The following is a 15,665-nucleotide window of genomic DNA, read 5'->3' on the forward strand; positions in this document are numbered from 1 at the left end:
TGCACCACACCGTGAGCATTTGCAGTCCCTGTGTTCCCCCTCTGTGGTGACTGTCGCTGTAAGTGCATGCAGACCTGCTCCACTGTGTCCTGAGATGTGCTACACCAGAACTATCCTCCTCCTTTCTTCAAGAGCTGAGAAAAGGCTACTATCCCGATCGGCCCATCCTGCAGTCACTGAGATCCGGGGTGACTTGTAACTGCAGGGGTGAAACCTACTAGCAGACTGGACTAGACTGGCCAAGTTTGGCCGGACTGTGTCGAGGGTCGGTGAATACTTGCATCACTTACCGGTGGCCCCCTAGCACATCCATTTGTTTTATGGACGAGAATCCCTGAAAGGCTACTCACCTTAGCTGGGCTAGCCTACGCTCCCCAGCTATTCCTGAACTCCAAAAGTCACTCTATCTACAAGGGTAGACCCTCCTCAAGGAGTGTAGGGCTTTATTCTTCATCGCCTCAACCCTCTTCCTGAACAGCTACACCTCCCTGAAGAGAACCCACTTTTCTTTTTTGCGTTGTTAACACACTGCTGTACATTTGGGCATAAGGCGCCTCACTTCTTAGGGCTGGATTGACTGCATAAGATAGGGATTGACTACAAAGAACTGCCTAATGCGATATCTGTGTTGAACTTACCTCTTCTTTTGCAGGTTGTGGTTCTTTTCTCCCCTTTCATCAGCATTAGGGTAAATGCATTTTGTATATATGTTACATAGTGAAAAGCGTGTATGGTAGCTGTTTTATTATCACTGTGGTTTATTCGTGTTTTGTTATAAAGGCCTATAATAAATGTATTTTAGACATCTGTCTAACAGTAGTCTGTGGAGTTTTACTGTGTGCGCTCATTGTGGGCTTTCGATCACTCTCACCCCTCCTGAGACTTAGTCTTAACCGCCTGCTAAGCGACTGTAGATTGGTCTGGTTTGTCCAGAAGGATCCCCTGTTCCACTAAACTAGGGAGGTCTCCTAAACATCTGCCCACCAGGTCAGAGTTTGAAAATCCATCGTAACAGTCTCGCACTATGTCGTGTTCTGATCAACCTTGTTATGAACTTGTTATCTATCCTGTCATTTCAAGACAGCTCATATACACTTAGTTTGAGTGAGGTTTACCACATGTTCAAGTGTACCTTCTAAACTGATGCCACACATATTGCTCCAGCAGCGTGGACTCCTGACCCTGACTTTTTCTCCTTTCCTTTCCCTACTCCTAGAAAGAATCTTCCAGACCTGTGTTTAGGGTACAGCACTGCCCATTCAAATCTAGGCAGTGTGACGATTCACAAGGTGTTGTCACTTCTCCACAAGGGTGAGCCCCTTCTCATGAAGCTAGGGAGGTGAGGTAGCTACCCAGTAGTCCCCCTTGGAGTGGTTTAATGCAGGAGGACCTCATGGGGAGAAACTCCTTCTTTGGGGACAAGGACAACCATCTTGGGGTTAGCTCAGCAAATAATAAAACATCTCCACATTCTCTGGCCCATCCTTTCATCCCCAACCTTTTTGTTAAAAGCAGAACATATATGTAACGCTTACCTGGTATCCACAGGGATGCCACCCGATCTGGCTGGACTGCTTCCGACCTGGATCCACCTCCCCCGGGTTCTCGTTCTGCCAAGGATCTAATCTGGAATGCAGGGTTTCGATTTAGCCCACAATCTCTTCCTCTCTGGGCCCACCTCCCTTGTGGACCCAACGACCCCCTTAGAGCTTTCCTCATCTTGGATTTCGATATGGTGCGCTCTCCGTCCTGCAGTTCTGTGCAGGGGTGCATCGTGGATGGGCGCTTCGCCGCCGAGTTTGCTTCACTGGCGCGGGCCCGTGAGTGCAGACCTGCTGCGACTCAGTTCTTCAGGTAAGTCTATGGTTTTGATAGTTTGTTCGTACTTGTAATTGCCCCTGTTAATGTCTTTCCTTCTCTCTTAGGTGCAGGAGAAATGATGAGACACCGTGCTGGCTGGGGCTGTGCTCGAGATGGTAAGTGAATGCGCGGAGCGCAGTGCTATGTGCGCTTTTGCATTGTGGTAACCTGTGTTATCCTTCTCTTGAAGGCCGCCTTGATGATCTGGATGGTAAGCTGCCGGGAGGATGCGGAGCGATGAGTAGATGTCCAAATCGCCGTCGAGTAAGTATGTGTATTAATCAGCCTTGCCTTTTCTTGCAGGTTGATGGAAGGCCGGAACAGGAATAAACCAACAGCGAGTTCCGCTCAGGTAAGCGTGCTTCCGAATGTTGTTTAAATGAGCGATGCAAACTCTTACTAATGCTGTCTTTCTATTTCCTTCCCCAGGTTGCGGCTTCAAGGAGAGAGCGAGCGTCTGCTGAGATGCTGGAGGTTCGGGACACTGGAGCGAACGACAGGAGCTGGAATAACTAGCAGGTAAGGATGGCTAATGATGATCTCCTTCTTTTTCTCCTCCAGGTGCAGGCTTGGAATGCAGAGGACAGACCGTGGTGAACGTCACGCTGTGAGTGCAGAGCAACGCAAAGCGTGTTCTATGCTCAGGCGTGGATTAAATAGTCTGCAGGCCAGGTGCCTTCAGGCCTGACCACACCCTAAATGCTAGACCGCATGGTTCAGTTATACAACTGAACCATGTGGGGGCATCCATGTTGTGCTATTGCCATTGAAAGCTCCAAGCCCCCCTTCTGCCATATGAGCCTGGCGCCAAAGGTGCCAGGACTGACTCCAAGAGAGTCTTGGGGGGCATGATTGGGCCCTTGGGCCCATGTAGGGACACTGTGATGCGGCCCAGAGGCCCCGAGTGCCAGGGCCAGGGGCAATGGTCATGACAATATACTACTGTGAACAAATTGCTTTGAAAACGCCAAGATTAGGAAGAACACAGAATATACAAAGGCAGTTCCCAATACTGGTACTAAGACGAGGCGTCCCAGCGGAGGCCTAGAAATCAACATATCAAAATTAACAAGGGACTTTGACAGCCAGCCCCTCAAGAATGGGCTCCAATGTATAAAGACAAACAATGGACAGCAGTTTTGGTCAATCACAGGACAGAGCTCAGCTGCAACGCCTGCTGGGAGAAACAACAGACAAAGTGAGCATTGGGCATGGGAAATCCAAAAGTCTGGTTGACGATCCGAGAAGAAGAGGAACAGAGGATGTGGGCCGTCGGCCGCGTGAGTCCTAATATTGTTCTGCAGGAGCGGACCCATGCATGATACCAAGAGCAAGAAGAGTTGGGTGGCCCAGCAGCTGAAGATGCTGCACAGCCACAGAAGCAGACTCGGAAAACAGAGCCAGCCCAGAAGTTGGACCGCCATCCCTGGAAGCCCTGCTGATGTACCAAAGTCCAAAAGCAGGTAAAGGGTTGTACGGGAGACCCAGAGGGGATGCAGGGGCGCAGGCAAGAGATGCGCAGGCAGTCCCGCTGACAGGGTTGCGAGTGTATCCAACCTCCTTCTCCTCGTACCAGTGAGGAAGAGAAGCCCATTTGCCACCAGGGAAGGGTATGGGATCCTGTCCACAAGAACAGTGGGGACGAGAAGCCCAGTGGCTGCCAGGGAAGGGTCTGGGACCCCTCCCACCATAACAGTGGAAAAGAGGAGACCACTCGCCATACAGGAAGGGTCTGGGACCCCCAACAGAAGTAAACCAAAGCATAGAGGAAGTTGTCCTTGTTGTAGTGGCAGAGATAAGTCCACTAGTTATAATAGAAGTGTCTGGGTCCCCCAACGTGAATGCGCGAAATATACAAGGGAGACTTCCTTGTCAAAGAGGTCAAGCGGAGATCACTAGAGCCCAGAGAAGGGTCTGGGATCCTAACAAGATTTTGGACGTTGTTTAAAACAAGTCCCAGTGGCAAAGCGTGGGTCAAGCTGGAAGCAGTGAGAAATAACTATCAAAAAGGGAGTCATTCTCCTAGTACCAAATCCAAAATGTTGATGGAAATGTCAGTGCAAGGGAGTAATTCCCCCTGGCCCTGTGTTGAACTATATCAAAGCAGACCAAGAAAAGGGAGACATTGGGCCTCATTACGAATCCGGCGTTAACCGAGGCGGTAAAACCGCCTGATTAACGCCAGACTCGTATTACCATTCCGCCTCTGTGATTCCCGGAATTACCGGGGCATTACAACCCCGGTTTTCCTGGAATCACGGAGGCGGAATGGTGTAAATCCCCATTGTCATTGATTCCTATGGGACTCGATGGAAATGGGGATCATGGAAACACCGGCAGCATCTCGTAATGCTGCTGGTGTTTCCTCGTCCGCCTGCATGCGGGAGGTGTTAAACCCGCCAGGTCAGACCTGGCGGGAACATCACCTCCCGCCTGCAGGGGTCGGACTCAGGCGGTCCGGAAACAACGGTGGCGGCGGGTTTACCGCCATCCTTATTTCCGGACCGCCTGGGTCGTAATGAGGCCCATTCTCTTGGAGTCATCCCCCTTGGTTTTATTGGAAATTGTACAGAGCTACACAAGGAGAAGGGAGCCATTCTCCTGGAGGCAACATTGTGTGAAGACTGACTGAAACCTGCAAGCCTGGGGAAGGGAGTCATTCCCCCTATTATATTTGTTTTGAGAGAACATTTTGTTGAACCCCATACGAGAAACAGTAGAAGGGAGTCCTTCTCCTTAAAGAAGGAACTTTCTGTCGGTTTACCTTTTTAGTTGTAGTGTGAGGAACAGAAGTAGGCTGTGACACAGGACAGTGGAATTTACTTTGACGGACGCTCTGATAGACCCTTTTAGTATTCGTTTGGTGGCAGGGAAACCCCTCTTAGAAGTAAGGATTTTTTTTACCTAAAGAAGTAAGTAACCAAAACCATTTGATGCCCCCTTTGAGTCAGCATCATTTTAGACACCCTTACAGCAGTCAGGCAACCCTTATGTTTTTCTTGGCTCACAGAGTGAAATCTATGGTCAAGCAATCAAGGCAAACCCGAGCCGCGGAGTGAGGTAGACAGAATGCAGGTAAATGGATCATGACTGTGAACAATGGAATGTCCATCCAGAGGTATATGAAAATATTCTTTATAGCTTCTGAATGTTAATTAAGGTGTTGTTGCGGGTTAGCAGTAAGTGATTCAGCATTAGAAAGTCTCTAGAATGTAGGAAGGCACACTCTTAGGACTTGACCCTTTTGTTAGTTTCAAGCACGTAACAACTGTATCATAGTTTACCCCAGAGAATCCTTATGGGTTGTATCTGTTCACCCAATATAGAGTCTCACAAATGAAATTTTGGTGGCTTCTGATTGGATGAGTTATGATATGGCATTTATAACGCGCCTATACACAAGTGTTTCAAGGCGCGACGAGGCAAGGGAGGGGAACAAAGGGAGGTCAGACAATGATGCTACTAGGCCAGGTGTCATTCGGATCGCGCAAGTGCGTGGGAGGGGGGCAGGGACAGTGCAGTTACATGGGAAAGATAACAATAAGTAACAGCCAGTTTATGGCAAGTGCATGGGTAAGTGCAGACATCAGGTGTCAAGGGCTGATAGGGGAGACTGTAGGAATACATATACAGTCCCCAAGTGTGGGGGTTGCCAGGTGGGCAGTGCAGGTGTATGACGCTGGCGGGTGGGGACCTGGGCCCGAGATCAGAGGGTGTCCAGGTGGCCAGTGCAGTTCCGGTTACAGCTAGGAGGTCAGCAGGAGAAAAAACAGAAGCAAAGAGAAAGGTTTTGAGGTGCTTCCGGAACCAAAGATGGTTCTCCTCAAGTTTAAGGGAGGCAGGGAGGCTGTTCCAGAGGGAGGCACCAGCCGACGAAAGTGATCTACCACGAACTTGTTGCTTGGAGAAGCGACTGACCCTGAGGGAGTTGGAGGCGGATGAGCGGAGAGCTCGAGAAGCAAGATATTTAGGGAGAGAGAGTTGAAGGTATTGAGGCCCCAGGCCCCAAAAGGTCTTGTGGACGATGCAGAGGATTTTGGACTTAATCATCGCAGCCACTGGGAGCCAGTGGAGAGATTTCAGTCCTGGAGGGATACGATCCCTGGGCTTGAGGCCAAGGACAAGTCTTGCAGTCCTGTTCTGGATAAATTGCAGAGGGCAGAGAGTAGAAGGCGGCAGATTTAGAAAGGGGCTGTTGCAATAGTCCAGCCTAGAGAGAACCAGAGCTCTGGAGACAGTGAGCTTCTGGAGGAAGGAGAGGAAAGGAAGAATATCTCTAAGGAGGTGCAGCTGGTAGTGTGACTTCTTAGAGACGTCAGAGATGTGAGGAGAGAAGGAGATTGTGGAGTCGAAGATGACCCCGAGGTTTTTTGCCTTGCAGGTGGGAGCAGGAAGAGGGCCAAGAGGGCTGGCCAGAGAGCTGCAGGAAAGGAGGGAGCGGGTGTGCCGTTGAGGAGAATCTCAGTCTTACTGGCATTAAGGCAGAAGTTATTGGCGTCACAGCATTAGGATACTGATCCTGATGCTGCACAGTGTTATCACATAGTGAGCACAACACATTACTCGAGACATTGGCAAAAACCACAGCACCTTTACTTTATTTATGGGAAGAGTTTGAGGAATTCTTGTAGGTACTACAGAGAAACGCCTAAAACACAAGAGGGAAAAGCTGTAGCCAGCCATGTCAGGAGGGGCGAGTACCAAAACCAAGTGCATAAGTCTATATAAAGAGGATTTACAGTCTGGGTCCAGGTTAAGTTTTCTACTTTAACCCACAAGTGCCCAGGGTTCCTCCACTCCAAGGGCTTCCTCTGATTCTCTCCCAGTCTGGTGGTGTTTAAAGCAACACAGCACACTTCTTTCCTGACCTTGACGATTACTCCTATTTCAGGAGATCTTGGTTTGCACTCCTGGGCTTTGTAGATATAGGTACATCAAGCTTACCAGCCATAGCTTCTGATTCTCCCTGCTATTAATTGGTCAGTCTCAAGCCCATGGTGATCAGTTTCAGACCATCAGAAAGGGGCTTGGCAGGTTGTAGGTTTAACAATTCTGAAAGAGGTATAAGTCAGACGATTCCCATCAGGAATCAGTACATGGAAAAACTTATGAAAATCAAAGTATGAAAATGTAAGATGGATTTATAAGACTGGAAGTATTATAGGGTATAGTAATAGCAGGTAGACCCATAATATGAAACAGCTGTATGTTATGAGACTGTTTTGGAGGTCTAATGATACAACAAACGTGTTATTGTCATCTGTTGTGGAAGTGGAGGACAACACAGCCCCTGTGGTTTGTGCTGTAAGAACACTGGATTCTCAAACAGCCTCTTCCATTGGATAGAATGCCTTTGTTTTTTGTGGCCCGGAAATATAACGCTGGGTGGTGGAAAAAACCTGCTATAGGACAGATCCAAATGGCTGTGTATTTGGTAGTAAATATTTAACTGCCTTTCTTTGCACAGAAGATGTTGGCTACAGGTTTAAGCTTTGTACCTTCACAGACAAATAATAGTTATGCCAGTTAAGCAAATTGTTCTTCTGTGTAATTATTGGATTAGCGTTCAATGAAAAAGGAAGGTACATTAAAATCACAATGCACAACAAAATCCTTGAATATATTTAATATAAATGTAAGTTATTTCAGGTAGATCTACTTCTATTAGTACCAATGTTACTTTGGGGTTTCTTCTTTTAGCAGCCACAGGTTCCAGGTCCATTTGATTGTATGTTTGCTGGGTGCCTTATGCTTCCACTTTTTGGTGTGAGGTCTGCGCAGGAAAAGGTTTACAAGCTTTTTTAGTTCTTGGGGATCTGCTGAGTCAAGCGGAGGCGGTCAACACTTCTTGGGCTCTCTCGGGGAGGGTCTTGGCATGTTGCAGGTTCAGGCAATGCATCTTTCACCATCTGTCTTTGGCCCGGCTTCTTCCTCCATCATTTTGGGTAACGTCTCTAGGTGGTTCCCAGTTCAACAGGTAGAGGAGCAGACTTTTAAGAGTTGTTCTGGTCAAGCGGGAGGCCCAAGCCCCAAATACAGGGAAAACCCGTTAGTTGATGGGTGGGGGTAGCTGCCACCTCCAGCTTTAGTGGTCTTCTTATGTAGCTTTCTCTCAGGTGTGGATCACGACAGGTTTTGGCAACTGCAACCTTTTCCCTCCGAGAAAGGTAATGACTAACTGACTCATCCAAACGAATATTGTCTGGACTTGATAATGGCTTTTACATGCTGTTCTCAGTCGGGACCCCCCATTTGTACAGCATCCTCACCTTTAACTAGTGGCACACGGAGAATTACACAGGAAAACAGAGTACCATGACCTGAAGGACTCCGGGTCTGTTAAGGGGCAACAGGCTATATTACTGACTCTAGTGAGTCATCAGATGAGGCTTATTATTGAAAACTTCAGATAAACTAGATATGAACAGTCCGAAGTATGCTGAACCTTGCACCAGAGTGGTAGGATGGAACCTTCTCTCTTGCACCTACTACTTCCGGCCCAGTTCACCTTAAGAAAGCTTTTTTCATACTTTGTGTTGAGTTATTTAAGCAGCGTTCTAAAAAGCAAAAGCATGTGAACAGTCTCCATCTGTGTATTGTTGAAATTACATGAATATTTTTGAAAAAGCATTGCTCCACCTATTGGTTAAAAAGTTGGACATTTACAAACATTGTTATTTCTCTTTGTTTCTAGATTCGGTTACGCAGCACCGGATATGCTCTATGGAAAACTACCTCATATAGCAGGGTGAGAAGGGCGGCTTAGAAGATTGCAAGTCATTGTTTACACACTCTGGGGAAGGCATTTTGCATTTTATAGATCAATTGTACTAAGAATCAAATTTAACAATTCTGATAACAGACCAATATGTGAGCCTATTTATTTTGTTTTACTTTTACTATGCCTCTGCACCATGAAGAAAATAACGGACATTTTAATGTGACCCTGTTTTGAATCTGGAAAACTGCTAAGTGCATCCTGTGAACAGAAAACATTTTTATACTGCTCCCTCAATAATGTGAAAAAATGTTTTTAACATTGTTTTACCCAAAAATGCCACTGTAAATAAAATAAACGCACATGTAAAGCACATTTTGCTGTCAATGTCCTCTTGTAATTCTGCACTTTTTTCATGCTGCCTTAAAATAACAGTATGTTATTTATTTTTAATAAAACATAAAAAATGGGCTCTTACAATGTGTGTGTCCCCCACCTGGATAATCACAATGTAATAATGTCTGTGTACTACGCTTGTTCATTCTGCTTTTTGCAAGGTAACATTCTTGGCTTGAAGATTCTTTCCATATTGAGCCACATCAACTTTCATTGCAAATAAAATACTAGTAAGTATTTTACAAATATCACTTTAAGAGGTACGTTCTACCCAGGATACCTCGTTTTAAGAGTTATATATCTGACGATTTATGGTCAAATATAAAGTATACTTCTGAATAATCATTGTTTTGGCTAAAGTAATGTATCTACACATTGACCAATAAACTCTCTGAAAGGTCATTATGTTGAGATGAAAACATCATAATTCAAACAGATGATTCTCTTATCTTTTACCATAAACCATACGCTGGTAAATTATAATACTCTTAAAAACGTATTTGTTGTTGCAAAATGATCTTGCCAACGTTTTTCTCCCCAGAGCTCTGATTAGAAGGCAGCTCAGAGCCTCAGTCCTAGAAAAACATTGGCAGCTAATAGTTGATTTGCAGTTCTCTGACTTGGGGTAGCAGACACAGAGATATGCTACTGAAGCGTGCTATACTGTGACTTTGCGAAGCAGAAAGAAGGCATGGGCACTTTTTCAACCTCCTCGATGCAGATGTTAGCTGCTGCTGCAGCTCAGATGGAGAATGTAATTGACTGTGTCAATACAATTGTAGCACTGGAGTCACCGGTTACCGGATTGGCCAAATCTCTAAAACAGCGGTATGCAGTTTTTTGCCACTGATGTGGGTCGAAGAAGTTTATATTTCTTTCACTGGACTGGAAATTGTAGAAAATGTTCTGGGACCTATGCTTGATTTTGTCCTAATAAATATAGACAGAGATTTGTTTAACGAGGAGAAAGTGCCAAATTCAGATCTCTGGAAGTTTAAAGGTTTCACTAATATGCATTTTGAACAAATACAGTTTTTCTTTTAAAGTCAGGGGGTGAATACCAATTTTTGAAACTTACAAATATCAGCATATTCCAATATGTTGATATTTTTAGAAAGCATTATTGTGGACACTGTGACGAATCCAAGGATGTTGTTGCTGCTTCTGTAGGGAGAGCCCCTTCCCATGAGGCTAGGGAGGTGAGGCCACTACCCGATAGTCCCCCTTGGGGGTGGTACTCAACGGGTGGATCTCATGGGGAGGGAAACCTCCTGTGGGACCATTGACGACTATTGTATTTGTGTTTGTATTTGTTTTATTTGTATAGTGCACCTGGCCCAAAGGCATCTGAGCGCATATCTTAGTTACAGTACATAATCAAACAACAATTACAGTGGAACACAAATAGAACAATGACAGAAGCTTGCATAGTTCTTACAGAGTCTACAATACAAGAGGAAATCTTATGCAGTGCCTACAGAATAAACAATACAATATGAGTACAGAAAGAAATCCACTATATCAACAAGAGAATGCGGGGTAAGTAGAGAATAATCGTGGAGGGTGAGTTTAAGGTTGAAGTGGAGTGTGATGGTGGTGTGTGTCTTGGGCCAGGATCCAAAGTTTAGCTTTACTCTGGAAGGAGTGGAAGGAAGTTTCAGTTCTTAGTGGGTGGGGGAGTGAGTTTAATAGTTTGGAAGCAAGGACAGGGAAGCTGGCACCCACTGCTGTCTGAAGTTTAAATCTGGGTATAGAGAGGCAATGCGCTTGGGCTGCTCTCTGCAGGCGACTGGTCGTATGAGAGGTGAAGCGGCTGGACAGGTAGCTAGGTGCCTGGCTACCCAGGCATTTATGTGTTTTGAGGGTGTCTCTTTGTGCTACTGAGAGCCAATGTAGGCTACGTCTAGTGTCAGATATATGCTGGTTCCTGGGAATATTTAATGCAGACGTAAAGACATTATTTTGGGTGACCTGTAGCTTGTTGAGATTACGTTGACTCGTACCTAAGTAAAGCGCATTGCAATAGTCCAGTTTGAACATGACAAGGATTCTGGCCAGGATGGTACAGTTGGAAGTGGAAAGGAAAGGACGGCAGGCTGGGATAAGTTTGCATATGTAGGCGGATGCCGAAATTACAGCATTAGTTTGTCTAGAGCGAGATAAGTTTGAATCAAGATAGCTGCCTGAAGTTCTAGTGTCATTCAAAACCTTAATGGTGTTGCCATCTATGATAAAGGATTTGAAGATAGGGTCTAGTTTGGTAAGTCTGTGATGAGACCCCAGGATGAGAAGCTCTGTCTTCTCATCATTCAGACAGAGCTTGTGTTGAGCCATCCACACCTGGATGACTTGATAGACATCGTTTAAGGCTTTAGTATCAGCTAAGTGGTCTCCAGTGATAGGGATGAGTATCTGGGTGTCATCTGCATAGTTAGCGTAGATGACACCCAGAGAATCAAGAATATCAAAGAGCGGCTTTGTGAACACGTAAAGTGTGGGTGGAAAACAAGGTCCTTGAGGGACCCCACAAGGTACGGGAGATGGTTCAGCGGAAGCAGAAGGAGAGAAGATCCCCGTAGATCTAATGGCCAAGAATAATCTGATCCAAGTGGTGGCATTGTCTGAAAACTGAGCTGCTGATTTAAGGGGCTGACAGAGAATTCGATGGTTTACCAAATCAAAAGCTGCCGAGAGATCTAGTAATAAGAGGAGGGCTAGCTTTCCTTTCTCTTTCAGGTCCTCAAGTTGGGTTTTAAGGTCGATGAGGGCAGTTTCTGTTCCATGCTTGGGACGGAAGCCTGATTGTCTGAGTCCTAGAAGTTTATTAGATTCCAGGTAGTCCTGAATCTGCAGATAAGCTGCTCGGTCCAGGATTTTTTTGCAGAAAAGGAACAGTGGTGATGGGCCCGTAATGAGTAGGTATGCTCGGGTCTAGGGAGGGTTTTTTTGAGACGGGGGATAACCCAAGAAGAATGCGTTATCCGCCGAACATTTACACCTCTCCTTCATCCCCATCCTCACCCTCCTATCTCGTGTAGTTCTATACGACTCTTGAAGTAGAAAGAACTGAGACAAAGAAGAATAGGGAGGAATTGAAAGACAAACTGCCAACAACCACTGAGACGAGGAAGAGGTGCAGAGTAATGATGATCACTTCACAGAACCAACCAATATGAGCAGTCTAGACAAAAAGGACCCAATAGGCACATCATGCTAATAAAAAGGAAGGAAGGACCGCTAAGGATGAGAGATCCTCCCAGGAGGACCCAAGGGCCAGGAAGTGGAGAGAAGACCGCTGACCGCGACGCGGTGGCAGCTCACATGAGGACCCGAAACTGGCAGCAGTCGGCAGTCGGGAGAGCAGGGTGGGGATCCAGGAGCCAGCAAAGGCAAGCCCTGCAGCACTTCCTAACTGTGGAGCTGCCACAAGGGAAGTTGAGCCAGAGAGAGAGAGAGAGAGAGAGATGAGACACGAACAGAGTTGCTGGAGCAGTACGTGAGCAGAGCCACACTTTCATACTGCAGAGTCGCCGCAGAGGAAGCTAAGTCAGAGAGAGATCGAGCGGAGAGCCGAATGGAGCTGCCAGAGCAGTCCAGGGGGGATCCAGAGAAAGAAGAGAGCCCCCAGCTAGCCTGCACATAACGCTGCGGGGTTGCAGAAGAGAGCAAAGAGTGCAGGAAAGAGAGAGACTGTGGTAGACCAAACGGAGCAACTGGGAGCCTCTGCTGGCTACGAGGAGACCCAACATTCAACTCGAATGTAATGGGATTGGTGAGGAAGGTCAGGGCACAGGGAGCTGGATGGAAATGGGCTGAGGACCATCACAAAACCAAGAGACAGGAAAAACTTACAACACCTGGCAGACCAATGAAACCGGTGTACCAAAAAGAAACGGAAGGTCAGTTTCTTTTTGGGACTGCGGTCCCTGGCAGGAAAGTGCGCCAGGTCTGGCCACAGGGTTCTGGGAACCCCAACCGTTTGGAGTAGCATCCAAACCACTCTTGTTAGCAGCATGTACCTGGGCGAGAGATGAACCAGGTCTGCCAACCAGAGTCTGGGACCGATTATGGACCAGGGAAGAGGACATTTCCCCCACCATTTGAAACTGAACTTGGGGAGACATTGGTATTTTCTTGAGGCAGGGAAACCCCTCCTAGAGTTAGGGCTAGAGAGGGTTTTCTTTTCATTTTCTCACATTACCAAAAGTCTTTTAACATTCAAGATGACCCCTCCGTGTCCGAGTCTTACTTTTGCACTGTTAAACACACACACACAAAGTATTTTAGACCAAGACAGGAAAGCTTAAACAATTTTAGAATATTCCCTGCACTTTGGTCCAGATCATGAGTTTACTGCAGTCAAACCAACCCAGTTCAGCCTGTGGGAAACCAGGCTTAGATAACAGCTTATATCAGAGTGGTATTCTTCAATTCCTCTAGTCCAGGAGATAACTGGTCAAGTTATGGGCCTTTAAAAAATTCCTAAGCAGGATTGAGTAGTGATCCCAGACAGAAGGCAAAGAAAATGTTAGTAGCATAGAGTGAAAGAACACTGGAAGAACAGTCCCCTAAATCCAGACAAGTTTCTCCAAAGATTCCCAATGCAGGGAGCAACATACCCAACCCAACACTTTTATTTTTGTTTGGCACTATGTGACAGGAACATGTATAGTCCACGGAATAAGGGCATCTGAGTGTCTGTTGCATTATCTCTACCATCCTACCAATGGACCCCAGTTACACCTGGTTTAACTTTCATAAAGCTTGTATGTACAGTGCCGCCACATGCCTCAATTTCCAGTGCAAAGCAATAAACCCAGTTGTAGGATATTTCATCAATCACATTTACCTCAACCACCTTTGCTTCGGCTCCTGTTTGTGCAATTTTCTTTAATGGGGTGTCTCTCTCTTTACACACGCTGCGTCCACAAACCTCCCACATAATTACCCCTCAGATATACAGACATATATTTGTTTCTTGGTCATACAAGCATCAGAAATCGAACTAAGGGTGATGGGGTAAATGTGTGTAATGAAACACAGACTACCAATTTTTTTTATAGATTTGTGTTTGAGACTCTACATCCAGGGTGATAACTGGCAAGAAAATGCCTGGATTCTAACATTAGAACAGCCTGCATTTTGCAAGTGTAAATCTTACAGCAGAAAACATTGGGAAAATCTGTTCAAAACTGTGTGATACGTATTCTGATTGGTACAATGAGTCATCAAATAGACATAATGCCCACAAATGTAGATGATTAAAGGCTTCTAAGTTTGTGTAGCCATTACTGATGAACATGCATAATCCTTACACAATGGCAATCTGATTTCTTTTGCTTATGGGTCATGGTTCTGTGATGATAAAGGGAAATTATTTGTGGTATATGCAGGCATAACCCCCAGCCCTTCCAAAAACTATAATAAAGTATGCCCAATTACCAAATGAGTTCTTCGCACAGTTGCCATATTAGTAGCTCTGACCCCAGCACACGTATTAACCATTAAACAGAGTGTTGCCATTTCCACTGACTACAGGTATGATGTTGGTGTTGCACATGATTTTGGTCCAGTTTGGAAACAGAGAGGCTTTCTCAAATCATCCAGTTCTCCTATCAAAAATAAAGTGTGGAAGTGCAGTAGAAGTGCAGTCTTCTGCAGTACGATTTTGCACCTGGTGTTGGAGTGCTACTGGTGCCTCATGAACCATGCTAATGCTGCTGACAGGAAGAGGAGGGACTTTCTCCACTTAAACCGCTCAGAAGAGTGGCGCGGAAGTACAGTCGAAGTGCACTCTTCTGCAGTGCTAATGGCGGTTTTGCTCCAGGTTGTTGGAGAGCTACTGTTGCTTCACAAACTGTGCTAATGCTGCTGAGGGAAGGGGAAGAGCATCCTCCACCTAAACCACTTTCCTGTGCGGAGCGTGGCGCGGAAGTGCGGCCGAAGTGCAGTCGTCTGCAGATGAAGGCAGACTGACTTGGGCTTGTGGCTCCTAGAAGCAGCTGAATAATGTTGGCTCCTGAATTCTGTGCATTGGTTGTGAACTTTTGAATCCCAAGACAGCCATGACTTGGGTAAAACTGTGCTTGCCGTTTCGCTTCTTTGTCTGCTCAAAGCACCGGAAAAGTACTGCTCCTTAATCTATATGATAGTGCTGCCTTGGGCACAAGAGTTTCCTGCCCTACTTACCTGACAATTGGCTCTGTGACAATTGGCTCTAATTCCTATTGGGTTCTCGCTCTAGTATAACAATGCCATAAATGGGGGACAAGGCTGCGTAGAATCTAAGAAGTGTAGCCAAAAACATGCAAGATAATTTTCTAAAGTCTGACGTGTCTACTATGGATCCCATGGTTACCACTAAGTGCTCAGGCGGGACTACTCGCCCTGTGAATTGTAAAATCACTGCATATTTCTCTAAAGATAAGATTGAAAACATTTTGCCTATAGCGCTAGCTGACACAAGCACATTGTGATATTTCGAAACTTATATCCATCAATGTACTTGATACTAAATCTGTGGTACTCGCTCCAAAGTGAGACAAACAGATTAGCTATGGCAAATATGAGGACATCAATGGAATCATTTCAGCCTTGTGAGGACACTGCAAAATGTCAGTGGTAGGTGTGAGAAACCTGACTGTGTCTCCCTAACTACTCTCTGGGGATCTGTCATCCAGGTGGCCAGGAC

The 15,665-nt window shown here is 46.0% G+C and overlaps 1 protein-coding gene across 1 annotated transcript in view; it reads left to right on the forward strand.

The window, feature by feature from the left end:
• MCPH1 (microcephalin 1) overlaps positions 1–8,951 on the forward strand; it is a 2,120,508-nt gene extending 2,111,557 nt beyond the window's left edge. Inside the window, exon 14 of the mRNA XM_069606102.1 lies at positions 8,555–8,951. Coding sequence (XP_069462203.1) covers positions 8,555–8,604 — 50 coding nt within the window. The 3' untranslated portion in view covers positions 8,605–8,951. The remainder of the gene's footprint in view (positions 1–8,554) is intronic.
• The last annotated feature ends 6,714 nt before the right edge of the window (positions 8,952–15,665 follow it).

This window comes from Ambystoma mexicanum, chromosome 4p (genome assembly GCF_040938575.1).
Source record: "Ambystoma mexicanum isolate Mex_15411 chromosome 4p, UKY_AmexF1_1, whole genome shotgun sequence".
Classification (NCBI taxonomy): Eukaryota; Metazoa; Chordata; class Amphibia; order Caudata; family Ambystomatidae; genus Ambystoma; species Ambystoma mexicanum.